Source organism: Acinonyx jubatus, chromosome D3, assembly GCF_027475565.1.
Source record: "Acinonyx jubatus isolate Ajub_Pintada_27869175 chromosome D3, VMU_Ajub_asm_v1.0, whole genome shotgun sequence".
NCBI classification, from domain to species: domain Eukaryota; kingdom Metazoa; phylum Chordata; class Mammalia; order Carnivora; family Felidae; genus Acinonyx; species Acinonyx jubatus.
The window spans coordinates 26,829,939-26,857,145 of NC_069392.1; the positions used below are offsets into that span (position 1 = coordinate 26,829,939).

General features: G+C 50.1%; 1 protein-coding gene across 2 annotated transcripts; it reads right to left on the reverse strand.

Moving 5' to 3' along the window:
* Positions 1-20,550: 20,550 nt before the first annotated feature.
* Positions 20,551-21,415, reverse strand: MIF (macrophage migration inhibitory factor). 2 transcript variants are annotated; one of them, XM_027049652.2, is made up of 3 exons: positions 21,190-21,415; positions 20,839-21,011; positions 20,551-20,733 (listed from the first exon to the last, which is right to left on the reverse strand). In XM_027049652.2, exons 1-3 carry the CDS (start codon positions 21,295-21,297, stop codon positions 20,667-20,669), a joined length of 348 nt encoding a protein of 115 aa, XP_026905453.1. In that variant the 5' UTR covers positions 21,298-21,415; the 3' UTR covers positions 20,551-20,666. The 2 variants fall into 2 exon arrangements, with proteins under 2 accessions (XP_026905453.1, XP_053061826.1); XM_053205851.1 differs by having other exon boundaries at positions 21,162-21,304.
* Between the last annotated feature and the right edge of the window lie 5,792 nt (positions 21,416-27,207).

Below are 27,207 nucleotides of genomic sequence, written 5' to 3' on the forward strand. Positions count from 1 at the left end.
AGGGGAGCACAAAGAGGCATCGCTATGGTGAGAATGCAAATGCCCTTTTCATTGCAAGAGTTAAGACAAATAAAAGGATGTCTAGGTAAATTTTCTCATGATCCAGATAAATACACAGAGACTTTTCAAAATATTACCTGCGTTTTTGAATTGACCTGGAAAGACTTAATGCTTTTGTTGAATCAGACTCTTAATGAAACAGAAAAATGTAGAGTTCTGGCAGCAGCCGAGAGACATGGGGACAAGCAACTTATTATCATGAGACTGGTGGTCCCCTACTGGGACCCAGGGAGTTCCACCCCAAGATCCTAATTGGGGTATGACCACCCCATTGGGGAGTAGTATGGCTCCATTTGCAAGCCTGTATTTTAGAAGGATTAAAAAGGAAGCCCAAAGTTAAGCCTTTAAGTTATACTAAATTAGCCACCATTTTACAAACTCAGAATGAGAGCCTGGTGGCCTTTCCCAGAGAGGTTGAGGGAGGATCTCATTAAATATATGGCTATCTCCCCTGAAACCCCTGAGGCTGAGACGATTTTAAAGGACAAATTGGCCCCAGATATTCAGAGGAAGCTGCAGAAATTGGCTGTTGACCAGGAAGGGACACTGGAGGAGCTCTTACAAGCTGCCAATTGGGTGTATTACAACCGAGATCAAGGGGAGAATAAGAAACAGGAAAGGAAGCTATTTTTTATTTTAAATTTAAAAAATTTTTAATGTTTATTCATTTTTGAGAAGGAGGGGAGGAGCAGAGAGAGAGGGAAACACAGAATCTGAAGCAGGCTCCAGGCCCTGAGCTATCAGCACAGAGCCCAATAAGGGGTTTGAACTCACAAACTGTGAGATCATGACCTGAGCCGAAGTCGGACACTTGACCGACTGAGCCACCCAGGTGCCCCAGGAAGGTAACAATTTTAATAAGGTTTATTTGTACAGAATTCTCTTGGTCTCAATTTATCCATGATAAGAATGTTACTTCCTTCTAACTTAGGGAAGGTATCTTCTGCATGGAATTTAATCTCCTGCTTTTGATAGAGTTAGACAAAACTGGAGGAAATAAGGCTTCTGATAAATAGGTGACACATTAGACACCTGGAGACTGACAGACCAAGAGCCACTGGTGCAGAATATGAGCCCTCTTCTTCAACTTCTGCCCCAGGGTAACCTATGGCTTCACTATAATATATTTACATTGTGGTTTTGACATCCACCCCCAATATGGGAGTAATAGTTCCATGACAGTTCCAGCAAGAAACTTGTAGGGCCCAAAACTCCCCCTTCTGACTGGTAGGAAGAGTCCCTTCAATGATTAGAAACAACTTCAGCGGGAGATCACCCTAACTATGACTCATAACTTACACAAACATAAAAAGAAAAGGCAGCCCTAACCCCGGTGCACTGCCATCTCTGGGACTGACCACTCTTCCCTCTTGAGAATGCACTGTCCTTAATAAACTGCTTTCTGCTTGCTACTTTCCTTCTGGCTGTCTTTATCTGAATGCAGATCCTCGTGTAAATCTTTCTGTAAATCTTTTGTGGGGAATCCAAGAACCCAGACTCCATTCACGTAATGCAGACACTCCCCACTGGTAACTTTTTTTTTTTTGAGAGAGAGAGAGAGAGAGAGAGAGAGTGCACAGAGCAGGGGGTTGGGGAGAGGAGAAAGGGAGAGAGGGAGAGAGAGAATCCCTAGCAGGCCCCACACTGTCAGTACAGAGCCAGATGCAGATCTCTCACGTGAGATCATGACCTGACATCAAGAGTAGGAAGCTCGCCAACTTAACGACACAGATGCCCCCCTCCAGTAACTTCTAAGAAAAAGGAAAGAGTGGTTTCTGATGAGAACAAAGGCAAAAGATATGTAGATAAAATTAAATTTCCTTACAGTTTACAGCCCATCAATAAATATGTGAGACCATGAGACCTGCAAAGTGTGATATATTCCTTTAGGAACTCAAAACTGACTTAATGTTAATGCTTTGCTAGAGGCAAAAAGCAACCCCTAGCTTGACAATAGCCAGACCTCTAGGATCCTGCCAAGTTTTAATATATGAATATCTTTTTGGAAACTTCCACTATCTCTACTCACCCCGTTCAACTTAAAAATATCTAATCAATCGCTCCTTACTTTCCCAGTGCATCTCTTTCCGCCCATGGGCCCTGTCAGCTGTGCTTTAATTAAAACACTTTTTTGCACTGAAACCTCTCAAGAATTCTTTCTTGACCATTCCCTCCCCGCCCACATCACATCAACTTTTTTGCATTTAAGTTTTTTGAGTGTCTAATTCAAACTAGTCAACATGTCAGAGTGGCATATTCTGGGGTGGCATGATCTGAACTCCTTCTAGTAAACACATACACAACTATAAATCACCAGATTCCCCAGCATGGTTTCCTCCTTAGAGGCTGAAGTGTAAGGGCTGGTGGCGGAAGGGGACGGGGGCGGGGGGAGGGGAGTTCATTTCAGCCTGACCCAAGCGGGGGCACCCAGCCACCAGCACTTGCACATTATTCTTTATAACAAATTTAAATCATGATGCTAACAAAAAGGTCATTGCAAAGGTAAAAATAAAGCCAGATAAACTTCCTCTTGGATGCATGCCTCATGCCTGGCCCTGGGCGGAGCATTCTATTCCCCCCACCACGTTTGCCCACTGGACGGGGGTTCAGCGGGAACACCCCGCCCGCGGGTCTGATGGGCAAGCGGACGACGCCGGTCCCGCTCGAGCCCCGCCCCCGCGCGGCGCACTCTGGGAGCTACCTGGGCTTGCTCAGTAAGCCGGCTGTTGCGGTTCTGGTATGCTGCTTGGTGAGCGGAGCATGCTGGGAGCTTGGGGCGGTAGTGGGCGGGTTGCCTTGGCAACCGGCACCAGAGGCTACAGGCTGCGGGGCGCGCGCACGGTCAGTTATTCCCCGGTGATCGGAGCCCCCATTGTGTTCAGGGCCTTCTGAGGGCACCGAATGGCTCCGTTATTGCCAGGCGGCCACTGAGACTGAAGGGAAAGGGCGGGCAAACCAGCCGGGAGTGAGGAGCTTGCAAAGTGCCGGGGGGTTTCCGAGGCAGGAAGGGAAGGCGGCCCCAGCTTGTTTCAGATCCTGGGCAGAAGACAGGGGTAGATGACCCCCGATGTGCCCACTGGGCGAGGGAAGAGAGCCCCTCCAGCCCTTCAGCTGGGAGCCCAGAGTTTCAGATCGAGGGTCTAGTGGAAGGAACTGTGCAGGGTGCAGGAGGGAAGGAAGGAGAAGGGAGGACAGGAAGGCTTGAGGAGAGGGGTACTCAATGAAAAGGTGGAGGGGGAAAGGGAGCGACGGAACAGACAGAGCTGGGGCAGTCCCCTGGCAAAGATGAGTGTATGGCATCATTCCCTAGCCTTATAAACCCGATCATTGAACAAACCATAATAGACTCCGACTAATTTTTCGAGGGTCCATATTTTTATGTACAAGTTGGGTAGGGAAAGAACGGTCAGGGAAAGGAGGGAGGGGCATATGGGAGAAAATTTGTAAAACCTCTTTTGACCTGAATCAAGAGCCGAGTTCTGGAACAGGAAGAGACCTCATAGGTTGCTTTTACATGTAGTTGAAAGTTGGACCACAGCTCTTTCTGGTGCCTAAAGCTCCCTCTTAACCACCCCAAGACTTACCTTTACCTTTGGGAGACTTCCCTTCCCTTAGGAGAGGAAAGAGGAAGGGTCAGATGAACAGTGGCAATGTAAGGAAGGGATGTCAGTGGGAGATGAGGGAGAAAACACCATGTGGACCCAGCCTGGTGAGAACTAGACACTGATTTTAAGAGAAATCTGTGTCATGAACATGCCTTCCCATTTCATGGATTCTGAGTGTGGTGGATCAAGTGGACCAAGACTAGGGGGTCAGGAGAAGACCTCTCTTGGTAACTCTTGTCAATAAGACTTCACAGGGGACCCACTTCTTGGGCTTGACCTCCCCCTGTGCCCGTCATTTGTTCATGCTTTGTTCATCCTTTGCCAGGGTGCCTCAGCCCACCTCCCTCAGGGAGCATGATGGCAGGTGTTTCCCTATGGAATCAGCTATGATATTAGGTGAATGGCCCCTGTGCCTGTAGGTCACATTACTTCTGAGTACACCAGGGAATATCCTGATGGGGAGGTTATTGAGCTCCCAAAGTTTTCTGAGGCTGCTTTGTCATCTGTAAAATAATCTCAGCTCTGCCCCCTCCTGAGGTTGTTATAGAGACCTAGTGATAAACTGAAAGTGCTTTTAATGGGTCAGGGGGGTCATCAAATGCAAGGGTGTGGTACCAGAAACCTCCATCTACTTGGCTTGGGGAGCCACTGGGAAAAGAAGGGGCTGGAGCCAACCTGCTCAGGCTGTGACCTGCTCCTGCTGTTCTCCTCACTGCCCCCACTTGCTGGGAGCGCCAGGCCAGCTTGATTGACTGCCAGTCTGTTTGCCCTCACTCTTCCTGGCCCTGCTGAGTCCAGAGACCTGGATTTGAAACCTGGATCTGTCACTTACTGGCTGAGTGATCTTGGGCAAGTCATTTCAGCTTTCCTGCTTAAATAGAGCTAAGATGGCCTGTGAATGAAACCACATAAACCAAAGCGTTTCTGGCTCCTGAAGGAGGCCCCTGCTGTGGGGGAGGAGCCCTGGCTAGGAATCTGTTACAGACAGTTATTTTGTCACCAACTGGAATGGCCTTGGGACAAAGCACTGCAACTCTCTTGACTTCACCACCTGCCAGGACCTCATCCTTCATGTTATTGCTGTCACTTTTTAACACTGTCACCTCCTTCAGCCTTAGCATTGGCCTGGGCCTCAGTTTCCTCATGTGTGACTTGGGGATGATGATCTGTAGGAATCTGTAAGCTTAGGAGAAGGAAGCTATCCTGTCACATTATGGTTTAAATGCATTAAGTGGGATGTTCAGTTCTAGAGAGCAGCAGATGGCATGACATGAGAACAGAGCCATGGAGAAAGTTTGGGGCCCCATTACTTGCTGATAAAAGAGTAACGAATAAGTACTGGGGGACAGTGAGTCCTAAGTGAAGAGGTGGTTGGAAAAGGAGGGTGAACAGAAAACCGATTGGCAACACACTCAAAATGATAAGCAATTCTTTTTTATATAAAACAATTATTTAGATCGAGAAATTACAAATTTTAAAAACAAATGCCACAAACACCACAAAGTCAAGAAAAATACCCTGACATTTTTATTAACTGCTAGACACTCCTTCACCTTTAAAATGTTCCTTACTCCCATACTTTTTGACGGCAGATTACCTTTTTATGCAACAATGATTTTCTAATATTTCCTACAGAGTGAATAGAAAGATAATTCCATCTTTCTTTTGGCAGTTAAGTGCCTCTGGAAGCCATTTATGCATTAAAATAGCTATAATTAAGTAGACCCACAAGTGACTTCAAAGCACATAAATAATCCCACTCACCCCATACATTAGGGACTCCCCCCAATTTTACCTTCCCCCTTAGCCACATCCAAAATATCCACAGGATATGTGTGACAGAATTTGCAGTGGAAACACTGAGTGCTCCTCAACCAACTTGTAAAAATAACTTCTGCAAATTTCCCAACACACAACTGTGGAAGTACTGCTAGGGCCCCTCCCAGCGCAAACAGAGGTCCGGACTGTTGACTACCTCTGCCCTAAATAACTGCAGCATGGCTCAAGGTTAGCCCACGGGAAGCTAGCAAAAGACTCTGAACAATCCTGGTTTACTCTCAACTTTGACTAATTTTGTTGACATACAAGCTACCCCTCCCCCACAAGGGCCTCACACACACACCAGGGAGGCTCCTGGGATTTGACCTCCTCCTCCCCCAACACCCCCCCCCCTCCAAAGTATCCTCCTCTGGACAGGAAGAGGGTTCTTTGCTCTGAGCAGGGTTCTCCCTGCTGAGCCCATTCTGCCCTGTCTTGCACATGAGGAAATGGTCAAGCTGACCTTAGAACTACAGGTGCTCTTCCTGAAAGGGAAAAGGGTGGGGGCCAGAAAAGCCAATTAGGGTCCCAGACAGTCCTTTCAGAACCCCATGCCAGCTCCTGTCTTCCCTGCCTGTCCTAAAACAGGACTGTTGAATAGAACCATATAAAACCCATGCATAAGACATCCACAAGTATGAAAAATACCAGCAGGGAAGGAGAAACGAGAGAGAAAAAGCATAGAAGAGGAATTGGAAAAAAAAAAGGGGGGGGGATGGGGAAAGGCTTTCGGTGGCTTGCAAGGGAGGGCCGTGGGAGGAGGGTGCAGAGCTGCCGAGGGGAGGGAGGGCTCTCCCTGCTGTTGCTGTGCTGGAGGCCCATATTGCCCACTAACTTGCTGTGTGACACTGAGGGAAGCCTCCTACTTGACCTCTCTGGGCCCCTGTTTCCCCTTTAAAGTAGAGCTGCTAATACCTACCTCACAGGGTTGTTGTGAGGATAACACGAGGTAATGTCTGGGGAAATTGCTTGGGAAATTGGGAAAGGGTACTCACATAGGATCCTCTTGTAATCCTTTGGGCCAAAGGTGGAAAGTAGACTCAGAGGCTCTGGACCCAGGCCTGGGCCTTGCCTCTTTGGGAAAATTGCCCTAGCCTTTACTCAAAGCTGACCCTGCCTTAGGCAGAGTGGCCCTGCTTGACAATTTTCCACACTCTGGTGCAGGTGGGTGCCACCAGAGAGAGCACTGGCTGAGGAGTCAGAAACTCTGAGCTTAGTATGTGGGTGCTCCAGGGCCTGAGCCCTGACTGGACAAGACCCATTGTTGAAGAAGCCTGGAAAACTGAGGAGTTGCTGTTTTTCTCTAGCCAGACCCCAGCTGCTGGGGGTAGCCCAAATTGCTTCTCCAAGGGGCTGCAGGGAAAGGGACCAGGGGAGGCAGGGGACCAGGATAACAAACCCTCCGCCCAAAAAGTGCATGCAGGAGAACCGTCGTCAGCAGAGGCAGTGACAGGGAGGGCGTAGGCAGGGCTGGGCCAGGCATCAAGGAACCAAGGGGACCAATTCAGCAGAGGACTGCAAAGCTGGAGCTTCACTTCAGGCTCCAAGCCCAGGCCCACAGATTCAGGTGTTGCCACTGCCCAAGGACCCAGCTGCAGGGTGGTTCTAAAGCAGCCTAGGCCCGTGCAGCATTTCCGTGGTTGATTTTCCTCTGGATGATACCTGGGGCTAGCTCTTCTTGTCCCCCTTCCACGTCCCCACTGCCTCCATTATCTGAACATATTCTGCCTCTTCCAGTGTGTTCAGAGTGAGCCCTTTAAAAAAACAAAACAGCTTACCTGAAATGATAGTTTGGGATTCATTTCCAGCCAAGAAAATGGGTATTGGGTTCTGGGGATTGGGCTGATAGAGTTTGGGGGAGCAAAGCAGATGCTGACTGCAGCATTGAGGATGAGGAGGAAGCCAGACAGGGAGTGTGGGGATGCATCCAGTCAAGTGGGGGAGCCACTGCTCAGCAGCCTATTGGGCTTCTGGGGTGATGGAGAGGAACCTTCACAAGCTGGCAGTTTGCTCTGCTTCATCCCCAATCATAGAGTGGGCACTGCCAGGCACCCACATGGCAAGGCAGGCCAGAACCCAAGAGAGGACCCAAAGAACTTGTCCACTTTCTTTTCCTAAACTCATGGGTCTGTGATATTGCTGCTACTTGCTGAGCAGAGTGGAGGGTGAGGCTGGGCAGGGAGTGAAAAGGTCCCCCAGGGAGGGGGAGGCCATGACCCATTCAGCCAACTCTCAGTTTGGGGGTTTAGATTCACCATCCTAGGCCTTGGGATGGGTGAGAAACCAGTGTTATTGAACTCCCAAGGGCACATTGGACCCCAAACTAAGAATTCTCTCCCTACTCTTTCCCATCCTAAATTAGGTCCAATGTCAAAGTCCAAATTTGGCTCAGAGATGCTGCAAGAAGATAAAATGACAAAGATAGGTCAACATAGAAATGCCCTCTCTCGGGGGCGCCTGGGTGGTTCAGTCAGTTAAGCGTCCACCTTCAGCTCAGGTCATGATCTCACGGTTCACAAGTTCGAACCCCATGACAGGATCTGTGCTGACAGCCTGGAGCCTGCTTCAGATTCTGTGTCTCCCTCTCTCTGCCCCTCCCCTGCTCATCCTCTCTCTCTCAGAAATAAACATTAAAAAAAAAGAAAGCTGTCCTCTCTCATTATGAATTTCCTAGGGTGAAATTCATTCAAATAAAAACACTAAATTCCCTTGCCCTTTTCAGTTCAAGTTCAAAGAAATAAAAACTGGGGGCACCTGGGTGGCTCAGTCAGTTAAGCGTCCGACTTTGACTCAGGTCATGATCTCGCTGTTCATGAGTTTGAGCCCCCAGTTGGTCTCCGTGCTGACAGCTCAGAGCCTGGAGCCTGCTTTGGATTGTGTCTCTGGCTCTCTCTGCCCCTCCCCTACTCATGCTCTGGCTCTCTCTTTCTCAAAAATAAACATTTAAAAAAATTAAAGGGCACCTGGGTGGCTCAGTCGGTTAAGCAGCAGACTTTGACTCAGGTCATGATCTAATGGTTCGTGGGTTCAAGCTCCACCTCGGGCTTTGTGCTGACAACTCAGAGCCTGGAGCCTGCTTCAGATTCTGTGTCTTCCTCTCTCTCTCTCTCTCTCTCTGCTTCTCTCCTGCTTACACTCTCTCAAAACTTACACTGCTTACACTGCTCTCTCTCTCAAAAATAAATATTAAAAAATATTTTTAAATAATTTAAAGAAAGAAAGAAAGAAAGAAAGAAAAACTGAAAGTCTTAATAAGGTAAAAGGATTAAAGCCTGAAGCATTCACCGTGAGCCTAGCTGTCTGTCAAAGCCCAGTGGTGTTAATTGGCCAAGGCTCCTTGTCCATCCACTCACCCACCCAGCAGGCAAAGGAGGGCTGGGTGGCTCCAGAAGTAGGGTCCTTCTCCACACCTCAGCATTTTAATTAGCCTCTCATGTGCTTTGCTTTTTAAAACTCCTGAGTTAACCAGGATGAAGCAGGAGGTGACATCCTCATAGCCCTGCCTGCCACAGGGAAATCCCTAGGGCAGTCTGCAGGCCACTGGCTGCCCCCAGAATCCAGTGCTCAGCCCTGTGTAGGCACCTCTTCCCACTACCTCAAGATCCTGGTAAAAATGCCCTGGCAGCTAATGGAAAGTGGATAGGAAATAGAGTGATAGCCCAGATGCCATGCCCTGGGAGTTTGACCCATGGAGAGTTAGCTTTAGCCCAGTCAACCATGTTGGGTGGGGCAGGGAACAACTTCCACTCTCCTTCTCTCTGAGCCATCTGTGCCACTCCACTGGGTCTTATTTATATCTTCTTTCTTCCAGAATGCTTGAAACTTTGTCATTTCCATTTTCCTCTGTGGGCCCAGTGCTGGGCTCTGCCTAGTGACATGGTGTCCAAGTCCGGGCTCTGCCCAGTGTTCAGCTCTCAGCCCATGTCAGCAGGTCCTGCCTGGAGCAGGTTCCAGAACTGAGGGCCAGGGAGCAGCCACTCTGTCCCATTGGTTCTCAGGACACAAGCTGTCCTCCATTTGGGATGCTCCTGGCCTTGAGCAGCATTTTTTCTGCCACACAGTGTCCAGTGGGCCAACATCTGTTTCCACTGTGTTGCTTCCTCACACTGTTTCTGGCCGGTGACTCCAGGATGGCTCAGCTGAACCCCTAGCAATTGTGCTGTGTTGGCTCCTGACACTGGTTTAAAATCCCTTTTCTTCACACAGAGGGCTACCTGTTTTTGTTGGCTTCCAGTACCTTCCCTCCTTTTGCTTTTTGCTCTCTGACCCAAAATTTTACTTTTCTGACACGTTCCTCTAGATTTTGTCTCTTGGGGTCTCCCATGGCAATAGAAAGAAAAACAAGTCAATCTCAAGTTTGTCACAAGAATCTACTATTGAAACAATCCTATGGCTCTACCTGGGGAATGCTGGCCGGTGGCCACTCTGCCAACAGGTCGCCTCAGATGCCTGGGTCAGCCTTCCTCTGGTAGGGAGGGTTCGGCAGAGCCTTCCTTGAGCCTACTCCATACATTCTAGAACATTCTCCCTAAGGGAATGGGGGTTGCCCACCCAAAATGGATGCCAAATCTCAGTATTCGATGCTGGTCTTTGGTTCTTGAATTTGCTCAGATCCTCTATGGCCTCTTCAGAGCTGCCAGGCTCATGGGATGGCTTCTGGATCTTCCAGAGTCCTGTCCGTGGTGTGGCCAACCCCTCAAGAGTGTTCTGGGTCACCTGGTTCCCAGGCAGGGTGTGTGTGTGGGGGGGTGTCTTGTGTCTTCCCCAAACCTCCGCCCTCCCTTTCCAGCAGGGAGCTTGCCTATCTCCTGACACCTCATACTCTAAAGACATTCATTCCTCTTCACAGCTGGTCTCTCTCTCTCATTTTCCACTGCTTCTGTTCTGAAAGTAAGAGTGTGGCATGGTCTCTGAAAGGCCCTGATTCCTTTGCATGCTATTGTCCGTTAACAAACTACCACCCTTCTGTGGGTGCATCGGGCTTCATTCTCCTCTAATTCCAAGGGACTAAACTTCGAGAGCCTCAGATGTATTTGGAGGGTGCAGGAGCGACTCTCCACAGCCCCTGTCTAGCAGGAACTCATCGGTTATCGCCTCCCTTTGGGTGGCCCAAGATTCCCACCCAGTTGCACTGCAGCCCATTATGCCTTTGCAGCTGCAACATGCCTACACATGACCTACCCCCACCTCCCCCTCCCTCAGCAAGCCCACTGGAGCCGTCTCTGCCCCACTGTTCGTAATAGGCCAAGGTTCTCTTGAGGCCTACCTCTGCTCACCAATCCCCAACAGCTGAGGCTTGCTAAGGCCTCACTCATTAAAAAGCATAGCTGTGAACCTGTGACTCCCTCATCCCACCCCCCCACAAAGCACTGCTCTGGGCTGCTGAGGCCAAACGCTGACAGATACTGCTTGTGCAGCAGAGACTCTCACCAGGAGTTAAAAGCCACTCCCTGGACTGCTTACAGCACCAAAACACTGTGGGGAACAACCAAGGCCAGAAGCCAGTGTGGTCCTCATGAAGCCCCCACGAACATACCAGGCAACCTCAAAGCCTTCACTGGTGTGGACTCAAAGCTCAAAGCCAGTGAATAAGATGTCAGGTTTGAGGGGACTTAAACGGAACAACACCTCCTTCCAAGTCCGATTTCAAGGCCTCTGCCATGGTTGTGGGGGTTGTGGTATGTGCCGGAGGGCAGGCAGCAACACACTGCAGAGCAGGCCCAGGAGGGTCAAGCCAAGCAGTTCAGGGATGCAGAGGGGGGTCCTGGAGGGTTTCTACAAGAGTATAAACCTCACAGGTAAATGTGAGGAGATGAGGGGGGAAGGGCCTCCCAACCCTAGCAGGAACACCAGTAGTAGGACATTCAGGGAGGCTGGGGGTGGGGCGGGGAGAGGGCAGCGAAGTGGGGACAGCCCTCAGCAAGGCCCTTGGTGGGGGCAAGGTCCCAGAGCGATACGGTTGTTGGGCAGCACCACTGTATGGTCTTCCCTTTGTTCTGCTATGTACATGCAATCATTGAAGTACAACATACACACAGAAAAATGCGTAACAGTTTAACAAATATAACACAGACACTTGTGAGAACAGGGAGCAAAAAAATACCACTGCAGGACCCCATTACTTCCCATGAACCTACCCCAGTCTCTGCCCTCCCCCATCACCAGGGAGCCCACTGTCCAGAGTGTGAGGGGAACAGTCTCCCGACCTCCATCACAGTTTTACCAGCTAGGCGCGGACCTCTAACAATTCAGTTCGGCATTCTCTGTTTTTGAACTTTAAATAAATGAATATTTATCATCTGTGTATTGCACCTTGTGCTCAACATTCTATGCTGGTGAGATTCATCAATGGAGTATCTACAGCTTTTTCATTTCACTGCTGCATAGTAATCTGCACCATAAATATACCACAATTTATTTATCCATTCTATTCTTGGTGGACATCCAGGTTGTTTTCCAGATAGAAGTTTCTTTAGAGTATAGATACCTAGGAGCGGGATTGTGGTTGTGTTAATTATAGCCAACGTGATGGGTGGTTCGTGGTATCTTGGGGTGGCTTTAGTCGGATGTCCCTGTTTTCTACTAAGGTTGAGCACCTTTTGCATTTGAGTCTGCTTTGTGAAGTGACTTCTAAAGTCCTATGGTAATTTTTATTGGGTTGTCTATTGTAGGGGTTTAAAAAATATGTTCTGGATACGAGCCCTTTGTCAAGCATATGAGTTGCCAAAGCTGGTGTGGGTTTCCATTCTGTCTATGGTGTTTTACTAATATAAGGTCAAATGTGTCCATATTTTCCTTAGCCATATGTGCTTTGTGCATCTCATTTAAGAAATCATTAAGATGAAGGGCACCTGAGTGGCTCAGCCAGTTAAGTATCTAACTTTTGCTCAGGTCATGATCTCACAGTTCGTGGGTTCGAGCCCTGTGTTGGGCTCTGTGCTGACAGCTCAGAGCCTGGAGCCTGCTTCGGATTCTGTGTTTCTCTCTCTGCCCCTTCCCTGTTCATGATCTCTCTCTCTCTCTCTCTCTCTCTCTCTCTCTCTGTCTCTCTCTCTCTCTCTCAAATACATAAACATTAAAAAAAAATTAAGATGATATTCTCTTTTAAGAGCTTTATGGAGAACTGATTTTTGTGTGGATGTGAAATGGGGGCCCAGTTTGATATTTCTGCCCATGTGGTATGGTAGTCATTATGGCCCAGCACTTGTAACTGAACAGTGCTCCCTTTCACATAGATTTCAATGCTGCCTGGATCACATACCATGTCCGTATGTGTGTGGAGAGCTGTTTCTGGGATTTCTCTTCTTTCCATCCTTCTGTCGTCTACCCCATGCTGCTTTCATTTTGCCTTGATTATGGAACTTAATAACAAATCCCGACATGGGGAAAGCAAGCCCTCCCACCCTGTTTTCTTTAAGAAAATGTTTTGGCTTCTGTTGGTCCTTTGGATTCTCATGTGAATGGTAGAACTGGGTTCTCAAATTCCATTAAAATGTTGGAATTTCTATTGGGATGGTGTTGAATCATAACCCGGACTGGGGAGAAGTTGCATCATTACAATAAATGGTCTGTCCATTTATTTAGTTCTTTAGTGCCTCCCCTGGCCCCATGTGTCACTTTTCTAGAATTCTGCACATCTTGGATCTATTCCTAGGTACAGGGCAACTTATCTGCTAATTGGTTGCATGTTTCCTTTACCCTGCCCCCAAACCATCTTATTTGTATGTATGAAGTCATATTCTATATGGATGTAAAGTCATATCTTATTCTGAAAAATGTCTGTTTCTGCATCCATACTCAGTGTGTGCATTCTAAATATTCCTTGTCTTGAGATTTGGTAAATACACTATTACAGCGACTCCCCATGGGCTCAAATGTTAAACTTGTATAAATTCACACCCTTCATGTCCTTCTTTGGCTTTTCATCTAATCATGAGTACCAGCATCCTTAATGTCCACACACAGGTGGTCCTTCTCTACACTTTGAAATGGCAATAGGGAGACTGTAATAAGGACTGAACTCTCTTCTCTACCTTGTAGCCGTGTTTTGTTTTGACTGGCAGCAACTAAGGAATCACCCCATCACTGAAGGATTCATTCCTTTCCAAGGATCAGGGCTCCTTTCCAGAACCTTTCCTAGCACACAGCCCTCATCCATACTTTGTTGTGAGAGGAGGAGCCCTGTGGATGGATGGGGTTCAAAGGCTCAGAGCCACTCACCTTTTGCTATAAAGCATTATCACCCTGTTTGTGTGTTGTCAGAGAAGGCTAGAGGTTGTCTGTTACAGTCTGAATGGAGAAGGTCGAGGGGAAGATTCTTCCACCTCTTATCTCACTGCTTCGTCTTGTTTTTTTCTCTTCAGTCTGGCTCCCCAAACAGCTCACTCAGGAGCAATGTCACCTGAGCATCATCAGCCCCACCTTCTGGCTGTGGGATTCATTCACATCCTTCTCCAAAGCTGTGCGGTCACTGGGAGGGGTCTGGCTCCTGGTTCCTTTTCCCTCCAGACCCACTGTTAAAGTCTGGGTATTCACCAGAATTTTAAAAAGAGTCTAAAGGAATTAAACCCAAAGGGTCTTTTCATTTCTCTCTGAACAAAAAGGAAATGGCCTTATTTTATAAACAAGAATATTATCCTCTGAATTATCAGAGAGCAAAAGAGGACACTCACCACCTGAAAAGTCAAGTGTTGTCCTAAAGAAAAACTGGAAGGTTCTGACAGAGTTCCACCCAATTTTATTCTGTGTGGAGGCCCTGATGTCACATTGGTTTTTTTTCGCCCTTTCTTCAAGTTGGTCCAGCATTCCTTGAAATTCATACCATCTTTGAGGATCACATGTTACAGTTGCAGATGGACATTGCCTCTCCTGCTGGCAGAAGGGAGGAGAAACCTAGCACCAGCAAGAGTTCCTCATTCATAAGCCAAGTTGAAAACTTTGGAATTTGTTGCAGCTTCTTTGTGTATTGCTGACAGCATCAATGTGGTGTGAGAACACTTCGTCCACATGGTCTCTTGACATCTGAGGTCCTGGCACTCTTGCAGGCTGTCTAGTGGACACGATGGACAAAGTCCCGCCAGGACAGCAAGACCAGAAAGGTGGACATTTGGCAGGTGGGAAGGCAGGCTGTGGGGGAAACTGAGGGCAGTAGGGAGCAGCTGGAGGAGGGAGGGCCCTGGTAGGGTCAGGACAAGTTTCCCCTTTGTTTGCAGACTGCCCCCAAGTGCCCCCAAGCTCTTGTCTGTTATAAATGAAATCCAGCAGACCCATCAGGGGGACAGAATCGAGAGTTTTTGTACCCAAGTACAAAGGGGATTTCACTGGGAATAAATTGGCATTTATCAGTGGGGTCAGTTGGATAATTTAACAGATGATGATGGGACAGACAGCTGGGTGGTGTCCACAATAAAAATGGATTAGGGGTGCCTGGCTGGCTCAGGGCATGTAACTCTCAATGTCAGGGTCATAAGTTCAAGCCCCACACTGGGCATGGAGCCTACTTTAAAAAAAATGGATTAAAAAATGGATGGAAACATACCTCAGACCTGACACAGGGGAGATTCCAGAAAAAGCAAAAATGCAAATGTCAAAACAAAATTACATGACATCTTGAAAGAAACTGGGGGAAACAGTTTGATAATCATGGAGTGGGGAAAACCTAAGAATGACGCAAATCCCACGACGAGGTTGATAAGAAGTGTGTGTCCTGAGTCTATCTACAAAGTCAAAATCCAGATGACAAACTGGGAAAAATATTTGCAACTCATAACAATGGGTTAATTTCTCTAATATATATAAAGAGCTTTAAAACAAGAAAAACATCCAGTGGGAAAATGGGCTTGAGGACTTGACTTAGTTCCCAGGAAAGGAAAAGGGAATGGCCATTGACCCTGTGAAAAGATGCTCAACTTCATAGTAAGAGGCAAATTAAAACCGTTTGGCTGGAGAGAAAAGCATTTTCCCCATCAGACAGCCAAAAATCAAAACTTGGATTGGGAGGGCCTCCCTTGTCCAGCTGGGTAGTGCCATAAATCCCACCTCTAAGCTGGACATCAGACCATATTAAAACATATTAAACCTTTGACCAAATGATTCTACTTCCAGATACCTAGCCTACAGATAGATATACTTACACATGTGTGGAATTTAATATAGCAGAGCTAAGAATGGAAGTCTGAAAACAGCCTAAACGTTCAGGACAGGAACTGGTTGAATGGAATTGTGGCTGGTCCTAACAAGGGAATACTAGAGATTGTTCAAGTAGTAAGATCAACTTTTAAATGGGGGAAAAAAAAAAAGGCATAGTGCCAAACTTGTATAGAATATGCTATCATTCGGAGGGATATTATGCATATTTGCTTGTATACGCATAAATTATCTCTGGGGGGATTTGAAAGGATAATCCTGTGGAGGGAGGTGGTGGGAAGGAGCCTTCTCTCTGGGGATCCTTGGAATGCTCTGAATTGGAGCCGTGTGAATATATCACCGATTAAAATGAGAATCAAATCAGGTACACAAGAAACCATGTTGCAGGGGGATGCAGTCATGGGGGGACAAGGGGTATGAGACTTCTCACCTGTAGCTTGGGGATTTGGAGCCCTGTCTGGATGTTTTCAGGGCAGACTTATGGGAATGTGGAGTCCAGATCCCACTGTTCTCAGATGGGAACTGAGGCTCCAGGAGAGAGGGAACAGAGCCAATTTCAAAAAACTGACAACTTTTGTCTCTCTTATGTGGGCTTCAAACACAGCAGAGATGTGCTCACTTAATAAGGAGGAAAAATCTGGGCCAGTGGCTGGTGGGTTTGCATTGTGCCTCCCTCAACTCCCCCTACACCCTAGTTCTGGAATTCTCACTGGAAGGCAGGAGGGCTGGAACCCAGTTTGGCAAATGCTCAGCTGAGAAGGGGAGCTGGGCTGGCAAGATAAAGCTTCACAGAAACAGTTTTGGGGGGCCAACATAGTTGCCTAGTGGGGCAAGGAGTCAAGGAAGATAGTGGCCCAGAAACTTTGGAAACCTCCTCATCTCTGGGGGTCAGACGACCTCCCCCAGAAAATTGCACTATTTCTATCTACTGCTTTAAAGCAGTGGGGTAGCCCTGTGGCACGAGCTCCAGTGGTCAGTGGGCCCTGAGGTGTGGGCCGGGGTCCACAGTGAATGTTTCAGCTGTATTCCTGTAGGGGATGTGTGCCCAGCTTCAGGCCCTCCTCCCTCGTTCACCGCCAGCACCGCCAGGCTCTGGGTGGAGAACTTGCCCACACCCCCTAGTCTTTTCTTTGCCCACCCAGGGAAGGGGCTTCATAATTTTTATCAAGACCAAAGTACAGGCATAGGCTACCTGCTCAGTCCTTCCCCTCCCTTGGCAACGTGATCCACATTAATCATGCCCAAGTCTATGCACTGAGATGCTCCAAGGTTGAAGGAATATGTAGGGACATCAGGTGACTCCTTTCATTTCACAGATGGGGATGCGGCCTGGAGGGGAGCAGGGAAGGCGCTTGACTGTAACAACCTCTGTGTGATTGTGTGATTGGGCTCCCAGAAGCAGCGGAGGATTGAGGGGAGGCAGGGAGAGGAAGGCCCTGAGGCAGGGGTCTCAGCTGAGGCTGAAGGAGCAGTGGGTCCCTGCATGTGAGGGGTGACAAGGTGGGAGGCCTGGGGAAAAGCCTGCACCACTGGCCTCTCCAGAATAGACCAGCTGTGAGGCTCCTGCATGCAGCCCTGGGCCCAAAGGCCATGGGGCTGGGTGCAGCCACCTCTCAATGCTCACAGGTTGCTGGGGGATACAGGAAGAGAAACCCCAGCTCACAAGGCCTGGACCAAAGCAGAGAGGCCTTGGCATAGTCCTGCACTGGGTAGCCTCATGGAAGGTTTCCCAGAAGGGCATAGTGTGGGGCTCAAAGTGGGCAGATGGAAGATAAGCATTCCCTGCAGAAGGAACAGCACCCGTGAGGTGAGCTGTGAGGACAGTCAGGTCTTTATTGACAGATGACATGGTAGCACTGGAGCGATGATGGAGAGTAGGTGGAAGTCTATGTCCCCTCCCCCATCTGTTTCACACCTCACCGGAGGCATTATTTGGCAATGAGTTTCTGCAGCTCTTTTCAAGGCTCCCTGGGGCAGCCACTAGGGTTTGTAGGGTTTGAGGAAGGGACAGGCTGCTCAATGGGCAGTGGAGCCCTTGTTTTAGGCTAAATGGGGCTGACCACGGCAGCATTTGGGCGGGGGGGCGGGAGACAGGATGTGGCTTGAGTGACATACAGCAGCAGGCCTCCTTGGTGTACAGGGCATTACACGTTCCAGGGGACTTGGAAGTGGGTCCCTGACTCACAGACACTCCCCTTTCCCGAGGAGCCACCACCTTGATCCCCAAGCTGGCCTCAGAGCCTGACACTTCCAGGTTTCTTGTTGGGGGGGGGGGGGGGGGGGAAGGGGGCCGGGCCGTGCAGGCCGTACTCTGTTCTCCTGTGGGGCCTCCAGCCTCCCTAGACACAGCAGGAGCCCAGCCTATCTTGTCTCCCTCTCTGGTCTTGGGAGACCCCCATTGTCATGTGAAGCCACAAGGTAAGCCCTAACTGGGAGTGAATGTGTGGCTGACTCCTGGGAGATGGCTGGCCCAGCACTGGCACACCCAAGGAAGCTAGGGTCTGTCCTCATCTGTGAAATGAGGGAGGTGGACTAGATGCTCGTGGAGACCTGTGCCCTTGCCCTCTCCTGACCATGTATGGTGTGGGATCTGAGAGCTAGACTCTAAGAGCAGATCTGAGCACACCCAGAAGCAGAAGAGATATTCTGTGCTGGGAACTCAGGGACGGGGGTCACACAGGAGCTGAGGGGTCGTGACAAAGGCCAGGGCCGGGGTGGGAGCAGTAGTTGCTCAGATCCATGAGGGAGGCCCCAGCTCATAAGGGAGGCAGATGAGACCTTCTGGCTTTAGCTGGAGCCACACCACCATCCCCACCCCCAGGACAGACACAGATGTGGGGTTCCACGCCCTTTCATTGAGGGAGCTGGAGCAAGACACTCAAGAGATTTTTGTGGAAGAGGAGCATCTCACTCCCACCAAGATGGGCAACACCCTTCCAGCTTCCCTTTGAGCTGAATACTTCCTCTTTCAAAATGTGACCCCAACCATCACTCCTGTACTTCTGGAAGTAAATCCTTGCTGCCTAGGGCTGAAGGGAACAGTACCCGCCCCTACCCCAGGACCTAGACTAAGATGCAAAGCAGTCCTCAGGTATCTTGATAGCAAGATGGCAAGCAAGGGTGGGCTGCCCCAGAGGACAAGAGGCCAACCATTCTGTGATGGGAGAGGAAGGGAGGATGCAGATCCATGTGGAAAGTGCCAGCTGACTGCACTCCATAGCCTTGGGGCCTGGGTTGTTCTGCATTTGCCACAATCAGAGGGCACATGGGACTTGTCCTCGGCTTTAAGCCTGGGCTGGGAACCAGGAGTTTCCTGCCCCTGCCTGCCAGGTGTTCACGGTGACACCACAGAGGTACCACATTGGCTGGACCACTGACAGCCATCTCAGGGAAGGAGCTCATGGACACAGCAGACCCCCCTCTGTACACACACAGCCCTTGTCACTGCCTGTGGCTCAAAGGCAGGATTGTTCCTCACTCCCTCCAAAGGCTTGGTCCAGGTGACAATGCTGTTCCCTATAGCCCCTCAGCTTTCAAAAGCAAATTCACTTAAATTACATGTTTAAAGAAACAAAAAATCTTCCATCTAAGATGATCTTGCCTAGAGAGACTGAACAAGAGCAAGGGGGTCTCAAAGGCACAGAGCCATTAGGCATCCAGTGGAGTCCCCTCCCTGTGCAAGCAGGTAAAATGCACTTGACTTCTCCCACAGGTCAGGCAGTACGGGCTGGCCCTTTGCTTTAGTCAACACACAAGTGCTGGCCCTGGCTGACTAGGGCCAGTTCCAGGCATAGGAATTCCTAGTGCTAGTGGCTGGGTCTCACTTAGGTGGAGATGCTGTAGGGGCTATGGAGCCTCTCACACCGTGGGCTAGAAAGGCATTCTAGCCCAAAGGCACCTGCTCTGAGCAAGCAACATGGCAGCTGAGGCCCCTATGGCCCAATATGGGTGCAGAAATTGCCCACTGTCTTATCATCTCCACAAGGGAGCCCCTGCACTTGATGGGAGGGGCCTTGGATCAGTTAGACTCCAGCACACTGGGCCTTGATAGTGATTTTATTGTTGACAGTGCCCTGAGGGCCAGGACCTTCAGTGTCCCTGCAGGGTGCACTAAACACCTGAAGGCTTTCCAAAGGCACTATTCCATAAAACATGAATGGCTTCAAAACTACAGGCCCTGTGTTGTGTCCAGAAACTGTTGTGGTGGAGACCTGGGTGCCTAAGGAGAGCAGAGGCTAGACACAGATTTGAGGGACGTCAGGGCAATATAACCAAAAACTCTGCCTCTTGTGTACCTCCCCACTCCCACCTGAAAGCTGTCCAAAAGTTCCAGAACAACAGGACTTTCCAGGTCAAGAAACTAGGGAACTAGGGCAGGGTTTGATCCTGGAGAACAGGGAAGTGAAGGCTTCCTTTTCCCAGGGTACCCTTTGCCCATCTGGTAGATGGAGGAAGGTGGGGCTGGGAGAAAAGCCCAGACCCAGCTGACTCTCCAACCTCTAAAGCAAATCAGATTTTGATCCCGATCTCTCCCTCCCCTTCTCCCCCTGACCCGATCCCAGCCAGCCTGAGCCCAGCCAGCCTTAGCCTACGTGATGGCCCCGCCCCCGCAGGTGGGAATGGATTCAACTCTGGGTTCCCGCCAAGGGCACAATCGTGAACCTGCCCCTGGGAGGGCCAAGCTGCAAACGGCAAACGTTGAATGGGAGGCTCCGATTTGAGTCTGATTCCTGGGTCTGTGGCCCCGGGCAGGATGCCAATCAAGGCTGAGGCTTCTGCTGGGGGCACAGGACAGACAAGGCTAGGCAAAAGGACTCTAAGAGTAGGTTCTGGGAGGGCACCCCTCCCGCCCTCGGTTCCCCAGTCACTGTCCCGGCCCTGCACCCACTCCTCCGCAAGCCAAGGAAGCCCGAAGCAGCAGCAGCCTCCAAACCGTTTATTTCTCCGGACCTGGAGGTGGGGGTCGCTGGGGGCGAAGCGGGCACAATACTGCGGGCAGCAGGGCCTTGGTGCAGGCGGGTAGGGCCAGCGCGGCCCTCAAGCGAAGGTGGAGTTGTTCCAGCCCACGTTGGCCGCGTTCATGTCGTAGTAGTTGATGTAGATCCTGCGGGGCGTGGAAGCCAGATTCAGCGGGCTGCGTTGTCACGGGCCTTGGGCTGCGCCCCTCGGCGCCCCCACCGCCCCTCGGTGCCTCCACAGCCCCACGCACCTATCAGGGCTGACGCGCAGGCGCTCGGCCAGCAGGCCACACAGCAGCTTGCTGTAGGAACGGTTCTGCGCGCCGCCGATCTTGCCGATGCTGTGCAGGCTGCAGAGCGCGCACGGCTCGCTGGAGCCGCCGAAGACCATGAGCTGGTCAGGGACCACGTGCACCGCGATGTACTATGGGGAGACGGGGTGCGGTCAGCCGGCCCGCGAGCCCTCGCCTGGGCCCGGGCGGCCACCCATTCCATCCCTTCCCTGCCCAGAGCCTCGGCCTGGAGTCGCCCCTTCCTCGCCCCCAAGCCCGGGACCACCTCGTCCGGCCCGCACCCCTTCTCCCTGTTCTCTCCTGGCAAACCTGGGCCGGCTTGCCGGTGGCCTGCGCCAGCTGCTGAGTGAGCTCGGAAAGGAGCCCGTCCGGCACGGAAGCGCGGGGGACATTGGTGTTCACCACGAACATCGGCATGCTGGCGAAAGAACGGCGGGGACGGGTGCACAGAAACCCACCAACGCGCGAAAGGCTGCAGCACGGTAACCTGAGCTACGTGACCGCCGCCTGGTGCCGCCCAACAGGAAGCTGAGGCCCCGCCTCCTGTGACGCCACAGCCGGCGGACGCCCCGCCTCCGGACGCCCCGCCTACGTGCGACTGTGGGGCCCTCCCGGCTGGTGGGGCCCTTCAGTCTTCGGAAGCGGAGGCCCCGCCCCTGTGCGGCCACAGCTCTCTCCTGACTGGTGAAGTCCAGGCTGGCGGAGACCCTGTCTTGGCGGAACTTGGGTTGCTGGCTTCCTGGTCCCACTCACCCTCTCAAAGCCGTTCTTCACGCGGCGGCCAGAAATATTCCTATCCTTCGTTTCTTCGCTAGTCCTTTACTTTAGTCACTGACGTTTATTCAGCGACGTGTGTGTGCCAGGAGTTCGAGATGCAGCAGTTAACTGAGCACGTGGCCCCTTGCTACCCGCCAGGAGCTCACAGCCAGCAAAGTAGATGAAGTCCCAGCCCATTCCACCACACGCACCGAACCTTTGTGTGCCCTGAGTTTCCAGGGCTACATGTTCCCCAAGGCTGTAGTCCTGGGCCTGTGTGTGTGTGTGTGTGTGTGTGTCTGTGTGAGAGTGATGGGGAAAGGTAGGCATTGCTGCAGGTAGAAGGGGGCAGCCAGAGTAGAGTCAGGGGCAGCATCCAGGTGCCTTCCCTGCACCCTTGCTCTTTAACGTAAGTGAGCATGCTGGGAGGTGCCAGGGGGAGGGGCAGGGAATAAGAGATGAGGCTCAGGCAGGGCTCCATAGGCCAAGCAGTTAACAGCTCTGTCTCGGAGCCCCTGCTCCCCTGGGCAACTTCTCTGCAGGTCTGGGAACTTTAGCTCTTCGGGGGAAGCCCCACCATAGTTAGGTCCTCTAGGAATGCCCTCCCTGAGAGTCTTGGTGAATTCTTAACATCCCTTCCACCAATGGTAAGCTCAGGGGGCATCTAGTGGGTAGCAAGCATACAAGAGACACAGACTGAATACTGGTTGAATGAACGAATGGGTGAATGAAGACAGTCATGACACGGCAGGAAGAGGATAGGGCAGTGGCTGGATTGGGACCCTGGCCAGGCCTGCAGGCCTTGCCATCCCTGGGAAGAAGGGCTTGTGGCTACGTGGCCACCCCACTTCCACTCTGAAGAGCCCCCTCTGGTCAGGGTGTTGTGCTGGGGAACAGATCTCTCTCAGGTGCTCTAAGGGGCACACTGTGTTTGGCCAAGTCCTCAGAGCTCTCCAGGAAGGTCCTGTCTTTGGCATCTGGCAGGTGCTATCCAGTTAAGGTGGCACAGCACACACTGGCCTTGATATGCTACAGCAAGGACACTTGTGCCTGTGGGACCAGCCAGTATCCATTCAAGTAGGTCCCATGGCCCAGTTGTGCAATACCCTGCAAGTGTTTGTTCCTCCACCTAGGCCCCAGGCTGCTTCCTCACTCTCACACCCTATGCACAGGCCTCCTTACCACTGATGGACTGATGCACTCCACACCATGTCGACAGCTACCCCCCCTTCTGAGCTCAGTAGCCAATTCAGCACCTTCTGCTTCCTGTGTCCAAATCCAAGTGCATGACTATTCCTCCCACACCTGTTGGCCTGCCAGTGAAATGTACTTCCCTCCACTGTCACCCTTATCCTTCCCTGTCTCCACCCAGCCCATCACCACCACCACCACCTTAGTTTAAACTAGCTGGCTTCACCTTTGGCCTAGCATGGACCCTGTGATAACGCCATGGTGGACTGTTCTTCCTGGGAGAGGAGTCTATTTCCCTGCCCCCTGCCAGCGGACCTGGCCATATGACTTACCTTGCCCAATGAAATGCAAACAGAAGTTACGTAAGTGACTCCAGGAAGAATATTCAAGAGCCTGCACCTGCACCTGGTTCTCTGAGATGGTGGAAGTGTGACAAGATGGATCCACACCAGCAAACACCAGCAATGCCCCTGTAGGTGAGCCACTGCGATTTTGAGGTTTACTGTAGCATAGGGCAGTCTTCCCTAATCAGGACAGCCTATTTACTAATTACCCTTCCCTTTCCCAGTAGCAGTCAGTGCCATCTTTCTAGAAGGGCATCTGGGGAGGCGATATCATTCACAGGCCCACCCCTTACTAGCTTGGACACTTGACTCACCCCCTCTCTGAGATTCAGTTTGTTCCCCCACCTGTAATTTGAAGATAGTAGTGTCCACCTTACAGAGGAGTGTTCTGAGGACCAAGCGGCCTAAATACTGGTGATAGTCCCCGCTGATATTAGAGGTAGTACTGTCACAATGCCCTGGCATGTCACAATGCCCTGCCCCACAATTTGCACCCCTCCCCCTTGGTCCCTGAGTCTGTGCAGTGTCCTTAGGGACCATGCTCCTGACTCTTGGCTCTGGCATTGGTCCTGAAATGTGGTTTGCATGCACTTTACCTCATCTACCTCAGTTCCTTGGGAAAGTCCCAGAACCCCTGGCTTTAATGTGGTCCTGTAACATGCCCAGCACCTCTCCTTCCTTTGAGGCCATAACCTTATTCCTATTTGTGCGTTAATGTTTCCTTGCTAGGTGGCAAGCTCCATGAGAGAGGGGACTGGACTGTCTCTTTTTGGCCATCGCTGTTTGCCCACCTCCTTGACCCATTATTACCTCAGTGGTAGGCAGAGGGCCTCCAAAGATGTCCATGATCTAACCCCTGGAATCTGTGAATGTTATGTTACATGGCAGAAGGCACCACACAGATGTGATTAGAATTGCGGACCTTCAAATTGGGGGGTCATTATGGATTATCTGGGTTGGCCCAATGTAATCACACGAGCCCTTAAAAGCAGATAATTTTTTCCAGCTAGACTCAGTGAGATGCGGCAGAAGGGGAAGTCAGACTCAAAAGCAGGAGAAGTACTTGATGCGCCATTACTGGCTCTGAAGATGAAGGAGGCTAGGAGCCTCAGTCATACAACCACAAGGAACTGGATTCTGCTAACAACCTGAATGGACTTGGGAGAAGTGGGTTCTTCTCTAGTTGACCTAGGGACACCTTGACTTTGGCCGTACAAGACCCTAAGCAAAAGACCCAGTCACTTGATGCTGGACTTCTGACCCACAGAAAGTGTGAGATAATAAATCTATGTTGTTTTAAGCTGACAAATGTGTGTTGATTTGTTCTAGGAGCAATAGAAAGGTAATACACTTGGCATTGATAGGGGCTTGATAATTATTTGCTGAACAGCAGGGACACATGCACTGGGAGGTGTCGGCAGGCTGCTGAGCTGCCAGGGATCATCTCCCCTTTCCTCCTCACTGACCGAATCTCAGTTCTGTTTGATTAGAACACTCGCTGCCCCAGAGCCCCTGACAACCAGGCATGGCCACGTGAAGCTCATGCCATGTGTGGGGTTTATGGGGAAGCAGGTGATTTGCTAACAGAGGTGCCACCCTTCCCTTTTCCTCCTGCCCACTCCCCAAACTTGGACATGACCCCCAGATATGCAGCAACTGTTAGGCAACCATGAGCTGGAAAAACACAGGCCAAAGAGCCAGGAGTGGCAGCCCAGAGGAGCCTGGGGCTCTGAAAAATAAACCCCTCTCTGCTCAAAGCACTGCTTATCAGGGTTTGTGTCATTTGCAGCCCCAGTGCAAGTCCTGGCTCCTGCAGAGGACTTCCTGAGTGCCATGTCCAGGCATTCTTACTGCAAGTGTTTTTGCTGCAGGCATTTTCATGGCAAACGTTTTTGCCACATCACTGACCGGTCACAAGGCAGTGTTGCCATAAAAGATAAAATCAAGAAAAATAAAAGAGGGACATTCATTAAAAAGGACATAATTAATGAAACATGAAAACTGAATAATAAAACTACTTGGCTGAGAAATACAAAATTTTTGGATGCATTTATTTTTTTTTAATGTTTACTCATTTTTGAGAGACAGAGATAGAGAGAGTATGCACGTGCAGGAGGGGCAAAGATGGGGACAGAGGATCTGAAGTGGGCTCTGAGTGGACAGCAAAGAGCCCTATAAGGGGCTTGAACTCACAAACTGTGAGATCATGACCTGCGCTGGAGTTGGACGTGCAACCAACTGAGCCACCCAGGTGCCCTTAATATATTTGAATACATTTAAAACGTGTGTAGATTCTATGCAAATAACTGATTTTATTTTGTGGATTGTATCTATGTATGCTTTCAAGATCTTTCATTCATAGTATTGCACATTTTTTTTTTTATTCACTCATTAGGCATCACAGTTTTTCTTTTTTCACTAAACTTTTGTCCTTCATTAAGAGAGATATCTGTTTCTAAACACTAGGGTGCATTTTGTTTGTTCGTTTTTATTTTGTTTTTACTTTTTTTTTAATTTTTTAATGTTTATTTCTGAGAGAGAGACAGAGAATGAGCTGGGGAGAGGCAGAAGAAAGAGAGATGCAGAATCTGAAACAGGCTCCAGGCTCCAAGCTATCAGCACAGACCTGGATGAGGGGCTCGAACCCACGAATTGGGAGATCATGATCTGAGCCAAAGAGATGCATGATCTGCAACTGACTGAGCCACCCAGGCGCCCCTGTTTGTTTGCTTTTACAGGTGTATTTTTGAGAGACAAGGAGAGAGCATGAGTGGGGAGGGGTGGAGAGAGAGGGAGACAGGATCAGTGGCAGGTTCTGTGCTAACAGCAGAGAGCCCTATGCAGGGCTTGAAGAACCATGAGATCGTATATACATATACATAGGGTGTATATCACATCTTTATCCATTATCCATTAATCAATCGATGGACACTGGGGCTGCTTCCATAATTTGGTATTGTAGATAATGCTGCTATAAACATAGAGGTGTATGTGTCCCTTTGAATGAATGTTTTTATATTTGGGGGGTAAGTATCCAATAGTGTGACTACTGGATAGTTCTATTTTTATTTTAGTTCAGTTTTAGTGGGTTTTTTTCTTTGTGAAAACTTGTACATTGTTATTTGTTCTTGGTATTTTGTCACATATCCATTCATAGACCTTCCATAGTTCTATGGGAAATGCAGTCAATACTCTGCACCCCTGTATAGACCATTATGAAGGCTAAGATTCATATAATATACAAATGGGAACACTGTGTCAATGGAGAAACGAAACCAAACCGTCAACCAGTTGATGAAACCAAAGAGCCCAACCAGTTTTTGGTTTTGGTTTTTTTTTTTGTATCTTTTACAGCAAAATTGTTTCACAGCCAATTAGTTATGTGGTGAATTGCTTACGGCGAAGATGCTTACAGGAAAACGACCTAGGACCGTCTGGTGGGTAAGGACTGCCAGGCACGAAGCAGCAGGGAAGAAAACCTCCCAATGTAGGGACACGCCAGCTGGGTAAGGGGGAATATGGCCCACCCAAGCACTCAGCAGACTCTAAAAGCAGGGAGCATTTCTGTGGGCAGGATCTGAGTTACCTGAGTTGGAAAGAGGGCATAGGGAGGACAGAGGCCTGCTGGCACCCCACTGTGGGGCTACCTGCTCTTCCCCTTGCTGCCTCTCCCCTGCCAGCAGCCCATGTCCCGGGGCAGTCCACCCTTCCACAGCCTCCCACGAGCCTCATTTCCCTCAGCATCTCTCTCCTGGTCACGCAAGGCTCATCACCCCTACAGCAAAAACCCAGCCAGCCCTGAGCCCTCGACAGTCCCTGAACTCATCAGTCCCATGCCCTTGTTCACTGAACACATTGTGGTTCACATGTGGTGAACACATTCAGTGAACAAAGACAAGCGAAGATGATTCCTCCCCACCTCATTCCTGCTTCTGGTCACAGTGGAAAGAGACACAGAGCCCGACGCGGGGCTTGAACTCACGGACCGCGAGATCATGACCTGAGCCGAAGTCGGATGCTTAACCGACTGAGCCAC